The sequence below is a fragment of the Phyllostomus discolor genome, chromosome 8, assembly GCF_004126475.2.
Source record: "Phyllostomus discolor isolate MPI-MPIP mPhyDis1 chromosome 8, mPhyDis1.pri.v3, whole genome shotgun sequence".
Lineage (NCBI taxonomy): Eukaryota > Metazoa > Chordata > Mammalia > Chiroptera > Phyllostomidae > Phyllostomus > Phyllostomus discolor.
This window is the reverse complement of record NC_040910.2, coordinates 41,938,322-41,951,189: the sequence shown is the minus strand read 5'-3', so window position 1 is coordinate 41,951,189 and position 12,868 is coordinate 41,938,322. Positions and strand designations below refer to the sequence as shown.

Genomic DNA, 12,868 nt, shown 5'->3' with positions numbered 1-12,868 from the left:
TGGGAGTACCTTCCATTTCCCCCTTCTGTTAATAATAGCAAGTCCTCAGAGACTGGGATAACACAGACTGATTTGGCTAATTGTGAGCTGTGAGCATTGCTCTCCCAAGTTCATGCAAAAATAGATCATCAGTGTTGCCTCCAACCCTTGAAGTTCCCCATCTCAGCGCAGTGGGCTTCACATCTGAGTCTTCTTGTCTCATGTCACTGCATCAGGAGGCCCATGACAAACTCGGCCAACTGCCAGCCCTGAGGATGGAGCCTGAGCCTTCAGTGCCCATGCAGGGAAGCAGCAGGGGATTCTCACTGCCTGGTCCTACTACAGCAGAGACAGAACAGCCCCGTAAGTACTATGGAGATGATGGATGGAGAAGAGACTGTCAGGGGCATTTTCTCTTTCATCATTAGGACAAATAGGAGAGTTGGAGCAAATGGAGGGGAGGGCACCAACATGGAAAGTTTCAGATATTTTGGTTCTTATACAGGCTGATTCTGAATACGTGGAGGGAAACAATGGTATAATTCATTTCTGATCACCCAGGGCCTACACTCTGCTCGGCAGAGAACAACAATAATCTCTGTTATATACTGGACAGACTCTGCCTTGGGTCTCAGAAACAGAGAGTAGGCAATATTGCTCCCACAGAGCAGGTGCTGTCCTTCCTGTGCTTTCATTCTTCCAGCAATGTCTCGTAGGACTAGACGGGAGGTAAACCATGCTTGCATGCATCAATAGTACTGATTTTCTAAGAAACCTATCAATCAATTTTCATTAATAGAATCTACAACACTTAAATATAAAGAAAAACAGTAGAGATTTTCATAAATAGAAAAAAATGAAAAAAGAGAGGAAAAGAGAAAGAGAACTAAATCTTATAGTGTGGACTGAGACACATGTTAGGATTTCCACTCACTCTGTGAACCAATTACCTTGGACCTTATAGGCTTCCTCCCTTCACTGCTATCTGATGGAATAATATGTCATTACACCTTTCTCATGATTGTTTTCATCAGCAAACCCTAACTATTTCAACCTGATTTCAAAAGCATGACTGAACACTTCTGGAGGGCAAACCTCTGTTGGATGTCACATGTTTCCCAGAGGTGGTTCTTATTCTCCCATTTCTATGTAAGAGATACCAAGCCAGAGGGGTGGAGATATCACACACACACTTCACATTGAGTGTCTGACTTAGTGCAGCACAATGATTGCTTCTTTCCAAACTTGTTTTATCTTCAGATAAGCAAATGGGGGCTTACCCACCAATCCCTTCTCTTGGTATTGGAGGGGGGCAGGTTCATCTGTGAATTAGCAAAGTGGAGCCAGAGGTTTGCAGGGACCTTTACTGAATGAATGTGTGGATTCTAGGGGTTTCTATGAATAGTGTCACATATGTGAACACATTTTGTAAAGCTCAGATATGGAAATACCATTCCCCATACGAGATGGGATTTTCATGTGGTTCTACCATGAAAAGATTAGTGGTAGTCAGATGTCAGGGAACTTGCTAATTTCACACCTTGGCAATTATTTTTTGTCTCATTTTTCTATTGGGAAAATAAGAATAGGTAATTAATAGTAAAACTGCACATATATCCATTTATTTACAACTCAAATATTTTATGCCTATGTCTTTAAGAAATTCTCACTTGTGTGATGTGGAGAGGGGCATAAGAATTTTCTTAACCACTGTCACAGAAAACAATTGAAGAATAAAATGAAGTTTAACCCACAGGTAATATTAGACATCACTTAAAGTGTTGCAACAGATGTATGCACATCACAAAGGAACTTAAAATGTCATGCTGTGGCAAATGAGACTCAGGAACAGTGTGTGTAGTATGTGGGCATATAGGTAAGTTTTTAGGAAAACCATGAATGCATAACTCACTACTAATATTATAAAAATATTGTAAGGAAAATGCATCCACCAGATTCACGACCGTGTTTGCCTTCAGATAACTGAAGTGCAGGGGAGGTTCATGCAGGGAAGGGAAAAAAACCCTCAGGTTTTTTCAGTAGTGAGCATAAATTCTACAGCATGGATTATTACATACTTATAGTTTAATATGGGAAATGGGTAAAAATGATATAGAAAGGAATTCCTATATACAATGTTTATTCATTGTCTGAAATGGTTCTCAGCTCTGGCTTTATGATAATATGTCCAAAGGACTTACGTGTAGAAGTTCTGATTTAATTGGTTCCAGGTTATGGTCAGCCCATCACTAAATTTCTTTGTTATGTTTTTATTTTATTGTATATTTTCCATTACCATTTAACCCCCATACACCCTCTTCCACCTACACCCACACACCCCTACCACAATCATCACACTGTAGTCTGTGTCCATAAATTCCAGGAGTTGAATTGAGAGGAAGTGCAATTCTATCTCTCTCAGGAAGAATTGACTTGAAAAGCATTTAAGCTGGCATAAGATGGCCAATTTATGGTTTGAGGTATGGCTTTGGTTCTCAGTTTGTCCACTGTTCATTAGGGGGTTGGATTTGATGAGAAATCAACTTTTACCAATGTCTGTGGTTAGAGTCAAATTCAAGAAATTTATGCAGCCACAATGAACAAAAGCAGTTAAGTGGAAATGCAAGTGCAAATGTTTCTGTGAGATTGTGTATCATTGACAGACAATAAGCTTTCACTAAAGAAAAATGAGGACAGAGTATTCATGAAAATGAATTATTATTTAATCATCGGTGTACTGTAAACTAACATGATTTTTAGGATCGAGGTGCTGTATGATTTTGTGCATTTAACAAAGACATATTTTGCAAAACGTTAAGTGCACTAAGGCACAAAATATACATATTCGAGTTAGAGTTGAAGGACTGACTTGGACCACAAACCCACTCATTTGAGTGAATACTTGTCTCCCTGGAAGATGGATGTCATAAATCCAAGTAAAGATGAAATCCCTTGAAGATAATTGCATACAAAAAATCTAACTGCTTATTCTAAGTTAGAATGCAATTAATGTGGTTGTAGCTCTTCAAGACTACATTGTAGATTAAGGGAATTTCTGGTACTGCATTTGAGTGAGATACAGTACATTCAACTGCTTCTTAGTGTCTTCCAATTAAGATGATTTTTCCTTAGAAAACAATGTCCCATACCATATTTTTACTTCCAAAATAGAAGGCTGATATTTTGCTATTGATGGAATTTTTTAATCTGCAATGTCCTTTCTTCTCTAATATTCTTTGAGCCAGGGTCTCTAAAGTGGTTGTTTACAGAAACAGGTAAACAGCCCAGACATCTATGAAGAAAGAGTTCTAAAAGAGTTCCCAACTGAGAAATGTTGCTGAAGGGTAAGAGTTGGTGGTGCATGGGTGGGTGGTGTTTGGTCCTCATGCTCAAGTGTGATTCCTTTATTTGTGAATTGCTTGAATGCAAAAATGGATATGTCTACATTTGTTTCATTTATTCAGCACTCTCTTCTTTTTCAAACTGTGTGCTATCTTAGTACCACAGAATCAAACAGGTGACTCTGAATTCTTCCTCCTGGGACTGTCAGATGACCCAGAGCTGCAGCCTCTTCTGTTTGGCCTGTTCCTAGCCATGTACCTGGTGACCATGCTAGGTAATCTGCTCATCATCCTATCCATCATCTCTAACTCCCACCTCCACACACCTATGTACTTCTTCCTTTCCAATCTGTCCCTGGCTGACATCAGTTTCAGCAGCACTACAGTCCCCAAGATGCTGGTGAACCTCCAGACATACAGCAAGTCCATCACCTATGCAGACTGCCTAACTCAGGTCACGTTTTTTACTCTATTTGGAACTTTGGAGAGTCTACTTCTGGCCGTGATGGCTTATGATCGCTTGGTAGCCATTTGTCAGCCTTTACACTACCTGGTCATCATGAACCCCCGCCTCTGTGGCTTGTGTGTCCTGCTGTCATTTTTATTCAGCCTTTTGGATTCCCAGCTGCACTACTTGATGGTGTCACAACTCACCTTCTGTGCAGATGTGGAAATTCCTCATTTCTTTTGTGACCCTTCTCAACTCCTCAACCTTGCCTGTTCTGACACCTCCACTAATTACATATTGATCTATTTTTTGGGTGCTATCATTGGTGGTGTTCCACTCTCAGGGATCCTTTTCTCTTACAGTCGAATTGTTTCCTCCATTCTGAGAGTCCCATCATCAGGGGGGAAGTATAAGGCCTTCTCCACCTGTGGCTCTCACCTGTCAGTTGTTTGCTTATTTTATGGAACAGGCCTTGGGGTGTACCTCAGTTCCACTGTGTCATCCTCCCTGAGGAAGGTTGCAGTCGCCTCAGTGATGTACACTGTTGTCACCCCAATGCTGAACCCCTTCGTCTACAGCCTGAGGAACAGGGACATCAAGAGTGCTCTATGGAGGGTGATCAGAAGAATAGCCTAATTTTATACCTATGGATCTTTTTTTGCTCATACACTGATGATAGTAGGAAAATAGAACATGTATAACAAGAAATTCTGAATCCACAGTTTATAGTGTATTTGTATCCATATGGATCTGCTCTCTGTCTACACATTTTTTCCTCTTAGCACAGCTCTAATGGATTCAGAGGTCTCTTGTACTCTGTACTTCAGTGAGAGTCCCTCCAGGTTTATGCACATACTGTCAGTTGCTCCTCTCACTTTCCCGTGCATTAATTACCCAGGACTCTTGGTCCTGAACTGCCTTGATTGTATCATTATGAAAAATTGTACCCCTCCTTTTTGGTATTTATTCTTTCTTCAGGTTCCCAATGATTCTTCTCCTTTTTCCATATTTTTGCTCCTTCATGATTGTGGTCAGATGCTTGAGAAGTTAGAGTATTTAATTTCTTTTCCAATCCAAGATACTTTGAAATTGAAATGGGATAACATTAATACTAAATTTGAATAAATACTTCAACTGGCACATTCATAGAAAACTGGGACTTCCAGTATTTTGATAAATCTTTTTCCCATTCCATCTAACATCTCATCAGTTTCAGAGCCAGACATGAAAGGACAAATACTGTATAAATTCATTTTACAGTAGGCATCTACTGTGGTGATGCCATCTAAAGTGGTGAAATCCATAGAGACATGGAGTAGAATTTTGGTTGTCAGGGGACAGGAGAAGAGGGAACAGGGAGTTAGCATTTAATTGGGAAATAATGATTTTCCCATTTGCAAGATGAAAAGACTCATGGAGATAGAGGGTGATGATGGTTGTACAGCAATGTGAATGTAAATTTCCCTGAATGGGACGCTTAAAATGGTTAAGATATCAAATTTTCCATTAGATTATTTTACTACATAAGAGAAATGATGTCACATTAGAGATGAGGGACATGTTGCTCCAAATGTCAGGTGTGCCACACAGACCTCAGCATCAGCTCCCATAGGGACCTGCCTCAGCTGCCGAGGGCCACTGTAACCAAGTTGACATCTCCTTCTGCAGCTGTCCACATCCCATGATATTTGGCCCCTTGGCACCAGTTCCAACCAACTGTAAAGATTCATCCTAGATCCAGAGCTCCCTGGTGATTTTAGGTGCCCTTTGACGAGCTCAAGTTGGCTTGATTTTCCCACTGCCCTTGGTTGCTACAAAGTGTTCACCAAACCACAGAGTGAGGGAACAGTGTCTGCAGGACTGTCTTCACTTCAGACACCAGGCACACATTCAGGAGTTCCCAGGCCACCCTCACTTCAGATCAGCTGGCCAAAATTAAGGGACTCCCTTACTTGTAATGATTTGCTAGATGCCAGATAAGCAAGGGAATTCCCTCAGGTTCAATAATTCACCAGCTTGAGTCACAGAACTTAAGACAGTGCTAGTCTTATGATTATACTTTTCTTATAGCAAAAGAATACAAAATAGGACTAGACAAAAGAAGATACACCTGGGGAAATATCTGAAAGGTTCCATAGGTAAATCTTGTTGTTGTCCTCTCCCCGTAGGGTTCAAATCCATTACCTCATCCTGGCTACATTGTGAGACAACAGTGAGAGTTTTGCTAACCAGGTAGCACACCTGAGGCTCAGTGTACAGAGATTTTATTGAGACTTCATTTCATTGGTGGGATAAACTGAATCATTTCCCATTTGGCTGAACTCACTTTCCAGTCTTTCTCCAAAGACACTGGTCTGACATCACTTCCCCTAAAACACCAACCCTTCACATACATGCTTGGTCTCTTTGGCACAACCAATTACCATCTTCAGTCATCTCATTACCATAAACTATCAGGTATGGTACATGGGGTTCCCCACAATAACCAATCTTTTCTATCACTAGCTAAATTTCAAGGGCTTAAGGGTGACTTCCAAGGACCTGAGGAAAAGGTCATATCTCTGTGTAAATGAGGACAAATTCATTCCCACACATGTGCTCTTCCACAGGTATCGATGCCAGGAGTGCTACCTGGTAACCTTCCTGCATGTTCATCACTGTCTCTGAGTCTCTTTGTGAGGAAGCCAACTTGGGATATCTGCTTAGTAATAAAACTATTTGGGGATGATGTTAAGACAATTCCAAGGTAGTTTTTAAAAAGTAGTCAGCACTGCTTTATAAATTAGAAGCCTGGTGCTTGGCTCAGTGATGGAAAATTCAAGCAGAGGAGCTGAGGTGTTGAAATTTCAGGGTAGTAGGTATGTCCCCATAGAAAATCTTAATGAATCTAGAAATCCAAACTCAGAAATGCTTGATACAAAGGGAAAACAGAGTTCAGATAATAACATCTGCAGAAGTATTGTACTTCAAAAATGTTTATTTAAAAATATTAAACCTTAGAGTGTAAATAAAATATGAGTTAAGGATGATAATTTATTTGGCCTCTGTCTTCTTGAATTTTCTAGAGGATGTATTGTCCCATCTGTCCCTGATTTTTCTTCCATGTTTTGTTAGGTTCCCCTGATTCTGGTTGTTTAGTTTCAGAAGGCATTGAGGACTATTTTAATGACAGTGTCCAGCACTAAGGATATTGCTTCCTCCTATGAAGAAGAGGTGTCTGAAGACCTGAGGAATGTACCAAGTCTTGTGCATTAGAACACAGAGATGCACAGACAGGTGACCTGAAAGAGTGGAAGGAGCTTTAACTGCAAGCTGGCTGACATACTTAAAATGTATGTTAAGAGAGTTAAGTACTCTCTTCCTGTTTCCTCTCTCAAAATTCATGAGACTATAACTGCTCAGATTTTCTGATGATTTGTATTTCCTACTCTTGCAAGAGTATCCTAAAAGGCTTCTGAATGCTCACTTTCTCCTCTTTTACATGAAAGCCAGTTTTTTGTTTGTTTGTTTGTTTTAGGTGTAATTAGAACTCCTTGCCACGGTCTATAAACCCTTTATGGTTTAGTCTCTTTTATCCCTTTCCAACTCCATCACTGGTCACTGGTCCATTTATGGGCATTACTCTGGGAGTTTATATGTGCTAAATTTCAGGACCTTCTCCAGACCTGGAGAATCAAAACCTCTGTAGCTGGAACCCATTACAAGTGATTCTGTTGCATGCTAAATCTGGTTATGCATATCTTCTTCTTGTACATCTGCGAACAAACCATGTTCTTTGTAACCTGAAGATCATTAAACTTAATTATCTATGTCTAGAGTGCTCTTCCTCTTTGTTACTCAAGTCTCCACTTAAATATTGTAATTAAGATGCCTGAACACTCATCTAAATTCTCCTGATATTCTTTCCATTCAGTTAGTCTGCATTCCTCTTGTACTGTCATTACCTTCTGAGGTAACTCACATGTTTTGAGTATTATAAAAGAAAATATTTTTACCAGGCTGCCTCAATTACTCTGTTCTAAATTAAACTGATTTGGATCCTAAAGTAAATGAGTTTTGGTCCTCTTCCAATCCAAAGTTTTTTTGTGCAATGTGGTATTATTGGCATAAACAGAGAAGATACCAGGCACTTTCACTGCCATAAAGAATCTTTGGAAGAAACTCGTTATAAAGAAATTTCTATAATAGCTTGTTGATTATGGCAAAGAGAAATTGCATGAAACATCATCAAACAGGTAAGGACACTTCATTTAAGACTATGTAATGGGGCCAAGTTGATTGCAGTAAGGGAGAGAGATTGAACTCAACTCCACTGAAAGAAAGACAGGAGGATTTCTAAAATGGTACGATTCTACTTACATGAAACTTGCATAAGAGGCTATGGGTGTGCCCCACCCCCAGAGACACCTCCAACTGCCAGGGATGAGTATAAATCTACCAAGACATGATCTGCCTGGGATGGAAAGGTGGCCAATATCTCAAAGGAGAAGGGCCAGGAGTCTGTTCCTCAAAGGGCTTTTGTTGCATTTATTTGCATAGGAATATAGGGAGTATATATAAAGCTCACAGGTTATTGTCAGGCAGTAATGGCTAAACAATAGGTAACATTCAAAGAAGTATGAGGGTTTATTATGAGTCAGGGTCAGATAGCTAAAGGGCCAGAAAACTTTGGAGAAACAAACTCATTTCATGCTTGGACCCTTTTCATTTAAATTGAGAGTATAAGCAAAGCAGGTTTCATAGGATTTTATGCATTCCTTCTTAGGTCTGATCACCCCAGGGAACCTGTCCTTTCCTGCCTTTCAGGCAGGACCACACCCACCTCTGGCATTGTTTCAGGCTTAAGTCAGGCAGGGGAACTAAGGCAGCCTAGAGATTAGGAGACTTTTTGCAGACAGAATGAGGACTCAGGCTATGTCAAAGATGAGGTGTGGGGATCCATCACCCCCTTATTCTATAGCCCCCCAAGTGCTTCCCTGAGGGCCCCCTCATGACTGCACCTGTCTTAGGATGTCCCACCTTTGAGGAATCATATCCATCTTTGGCTAACCAGTCATGTACTCGGGCCAGGCAGGGTGAAGTAAAAGGGGCAGAAGTGGCACCCCTGCCAGGGAGATAAGCTTTGTCTCCTTCATGGCTTAGGGTTCCAAGGTCTCTCACTTAGCCTTAGCCTTAGGAGGCTACAGCCTCTGAAACCAGATAGGGTGGTTCCAGGCACAGGCAAATCCATAGAGATAGAAAGCAGATGAACAGTTGTCAGGGGTAGGGGCAGTGTGGGAATGGCAAATGACTTACCACAGGTACAGGTTTTTTCAAAAACATTTCTTAATCACAGCTGACATTCAATATTATCTTTATGTTAATTTTAGGTGTACAATATAGCGGTTAGTTATTAAAATAATTTATGAACATAAAATAAAGAGAGGAAAGATTGTGGCATGGTAGGAGAGAGTAGATTCCACTTCTCCCTACACATGGGAGAAAAATCTAGCCAATCCAATTAGGGAAAAAACAAACAGCCAACAGTAGCACAACATATATGAAAATAGGAGGTCAAAATTTGTAGCGGACACTGAGAAACCAGATGGTAAGGAGAGTGCTTCAGGACAGTAAGGGCCCAGGGATCAGCAGGGGGGACCAGGAAGGCTGCATCCCCAGGCCCAGTGCTTACAAGGCCTCCCACAGGGCTCTTGGGAGAGAGCTGGGTCAACCACTCCCTCCCCAGCCAAACAAGGATTGAGCTGCACCAGGGGAGGGCTGGTTGCTTGAAGGTGCAGAGAGTGGAGTGAGGACTGAGTGGCAAACACACAGGGATTGTGAGCACCCTCGCATAGCCCTGGGAAGAGTGCATGCCCCAGCTGTGCGACCAAGGGCAGCCTGGCCATGTGCCCATGCCCACAACCTGGGGATAGTGTGCTTTGTGGAAGATCCAGAGCCCACATGCGTAAAGCTGGGGGAATCGAGCACTCCACAGGAGCCCTGCAGCCCACACGGGTAAACCCGAGGGAAGTGTCTGCTCCATAGGAGTTTTGGAGCCCACAACTGTGAACCCTGGGGAAGTGAGAGATCCTCAGGAACCCTAGGGTACTCCCATAAACTCGGGGGAAGCACGAGCTCCCTAAGAGTCCCTTAGACCACAACCATGAACTCAGTGGAAGGGCGCTTAGGAGGGCCCACATCCCACATTCAAGGCCCTACAGAGAGGCACGAGACTGGCTCTGGGGAGAGTGAGTGACTGACTGCTGAACAGGAAAGGGAAAAGGAAACCAATCACTCCTCAGCTTGCTGCAGCCAAGAAGACCAGAAAAACCAGTTTGACCAGTTTGAAACCAACGAGTGGGTATTGTTTGTTTGTTTGTTTGAATTTTTTAAGTAATTTTTAAATTTTTATATTATTATATCTCTCAATTCCTTTTGCATCTCTTTCCTTCTTTCTGGTTTTATTCCTTCTTCCTTTCTTCCCAATTTTATCTCTTCTTCCTTTCTTCTTCTGCTGGTTTTTTTTTCTCCTTTTCCCTTTTCCTTTTTTAAATACCCACAAGTGAGACAAAAAGAAAACAAAAAAACTAAATAGGAAATGTGAAAAGACCACATTTGGACCCAAGGAGGAGACATTTGAACAGCTGAGACAGCGAGCAAGACAAATTTCACTTTGCTATTACAGACAACCTGCAAGTTATTGCATATTTATATTATTATTTTCTCATTATTCTTACATCTTTATTTTAATAGTGTTTTTGCATTTCTCGTCTTTCTGTATAGTCTTCTTTGCTTGGCTGGTTGTGTTTAATCATTTGACAGATTCCCCTGTTATCTCATTTATAGTGTATTGCTAATTTACTGTTCTTCCCTTCATTTGTGTTCCATTAGTACACTACTCAAGGTTCTATACTCCCTGTTCTTGTTATCCAGATCTCATAGATTCTGTAATATGATTGTTGCTCTAATATTAATGTCAATAATAGCTATTCCATACCATTGTAAATACTACACAACACACCCACCCCAGATCCTAGCGCACTTCACGGTTTACTGAAATCTATTACTGTAGTGGTTAACTCTATTCTCTCACACACTACACTTATTTACTATCCTTTACTCCCACCTTACTTCAGAATCTGACCTCCCACAACCTCACTGCTTTCTAGATCCAACTCACAATCCTTCTTTCCCCAACAAGAGACTTACCTTCTTTCCATCCTTTCTAAAAAGTGGCTATTTGGGTGGAATATCACAGTTAATGCTATACATAGCCAAAGGATCTCCTATTTCTTCTCTACTGGCTGCTACTGCAAATATCATAGAATACTCTCTTGCTGTCTTCAACCATTTTGCCTTTCCCCTCCAACTGATCACAAAAAAGGGTAGGTGGAAGCTGTGAACACCAGGATACCTGAAGGAGACTGCACCACTGAATATTACAGCTATTCTACCACAGAAGCGCACAGGAAAAACCCTAGGAGCAAGGACAGATCCATTTAAGAAGCAGAGGCTAACAAGAAGAGTCTCACAAACAATGGGAAGACAAAAAAAGAATCTCCAAATGAAGGAAAAGGAGGAAGCCTCAGAAAGAATGCTAAATGAAATAGAGGCAACTGAACTATTAGATATTGATTTCAAAGCAATGATTATCAGGAAGCTCAATGAGCTCACAATGAGCTATCAGAAACTACAGGGAAGCTACGATGAACTCACTGAAAACTATATCAACATGAAAAAGGAAATAGAAACAATCAACAAGGGCCAAGAGGAAATGAAGAATACAATTTCTGAACTGAAGAACACAGTAGAAGGAATCAAAAGCAGGATCGATGAAGCAGAAGGTCGGATCAGTGAGCTGGAGGACAAAGTAGGAAAAAGTACTCAGAAAGAGCAAGAAAAGGAAAAGAGGCTCAGAAAGAATGAAGAGGGATTAAGAGAAATGCAAGATAATAGGAAACGTAATAATATCTATATAATAGGGATACCAGAAGGAGAAGAAAAAGAGCAAGGGATAGAAGACCTATTTGAAAAAGTAATGATGGAAAACTTCCCTAATTTGATGAGAGAAAAACACACAAATCCAGGAAACACAGAGTCCCAATCAAGAGGAACCCAAAGAGGCCCACCTCAAGACACATCATAATAAAAATGGCCAAATTTGAAGACAAAGAGATTGTCTTAAAGGCAGCAAGGGAGGAACAGGAAGTAACATACAATGGAGCCCCAATAAGGTTAGCAGCTGACTTCCAAATGGAAACACTACAAGCCAGTAGAGAAAGGCAAGAAGTACGCCAAGTAATGCGAACCAGAAGCCTGCAACCAAGGCTACTTTACCCAGCAAGTCTCTCAATCAAGATAGGAGGACAAATAAGAGCTTCCAAGACAAAAGAAGTCTAAAAGAATACACCTCCACCAAATGAGCTCTGCAAGAGATGCTAAAGGACCTGCTTTAAGGAAAGGAAAAGAGAGAGACATAGAGAATGAGAGAGAGAAAGAGAGAGACAGAGAGAGAGAAACACAGGTACAAAAATGGCAATGAGTAAGTACCTATCAATAATAACCTTAAATGTAAATGGATTAGATGCTCTAATCAAGAGACAAAGAATAGCTGAATGCTGAAGAAAGTATGACCCACACATATGTGCCTACAAGAGACCCACCTCAGGATAAAAGAGCTACACAGGCTGAAAGTGAAGGGCTGGAAACAAACTTTCCGAGCAAATGGACAGGAAAAAAGCCAGGGTAGCAATACTAATATCAGACAAAATATACTTCCAAAAAAGGGCCATAAAGAGAGACCCAGAAGGCCACTTCATAATACTCAAGGGAAGAATCCATCAAGAAGACATAAACATTGTAAATATATATGCACCCAATATAGTAAATATATATGCACCCAATATAGGAGCACCCAAATACATAAAGGAAATCTTAGAGGACTTCAAGAAAGATATGGACAGCAACACAATTATAGTGGGAGATTTTAACACCCCACTATCAAAAATGCACAGATATTCCAAACAAAATATCAACAAAGATATTGTGGCATTGAACAATACCCTTGATGAAGTGGACTTTACTGATATATACAGAGCCCTCCATCCAAAAGAAGCTAAAT

The 12,868-nt window shown here is 40.8% G+C and overlaps 1 protein-coding gene across 1 annotated transcript; it reads left to right on the top strand.

Moving 5' to 3' along the window:
* The first annotated feature begins 202 nt into the window (after positions 1-202).
* On the top strand, positions 203-4,404 carry LOC114503372 (putative gustatory receptor clone PTE01). The gene is made up of 2 exons (XM_028520908.2): positions 203-342; positions 3,479-4,404. The coding sequence occupies exons 1-2, from the start codon at positions 255-257 to the stop codon at positions 4,402-4,404; spliced, it is 1,014 nt and encodes a 337-aa protein (XP_028376709.2). The 5' UTR covers positions 203-254.
* The last annotated feature ends 8,464 nt before the right edge of the window (positions 4,405-12,868 follow it).

Bases quoted from the DNA above. Each gene is read 5' to 3' on its own strand.
- LOC114503372 (XM_028520908.2), top strand. From the start codon at position 255: ATGGAGCCTGAGCCTTCAGTGCCCATGCAGGGAAGCAGCAGGGGATTC. The intron at 343-3,478 runs GTAAGTACTATG...GTGCTATCTTAG, and splicing joins AGCAGAGACAGAACAGCCCC to TACCACAGAATCAAACAGGT.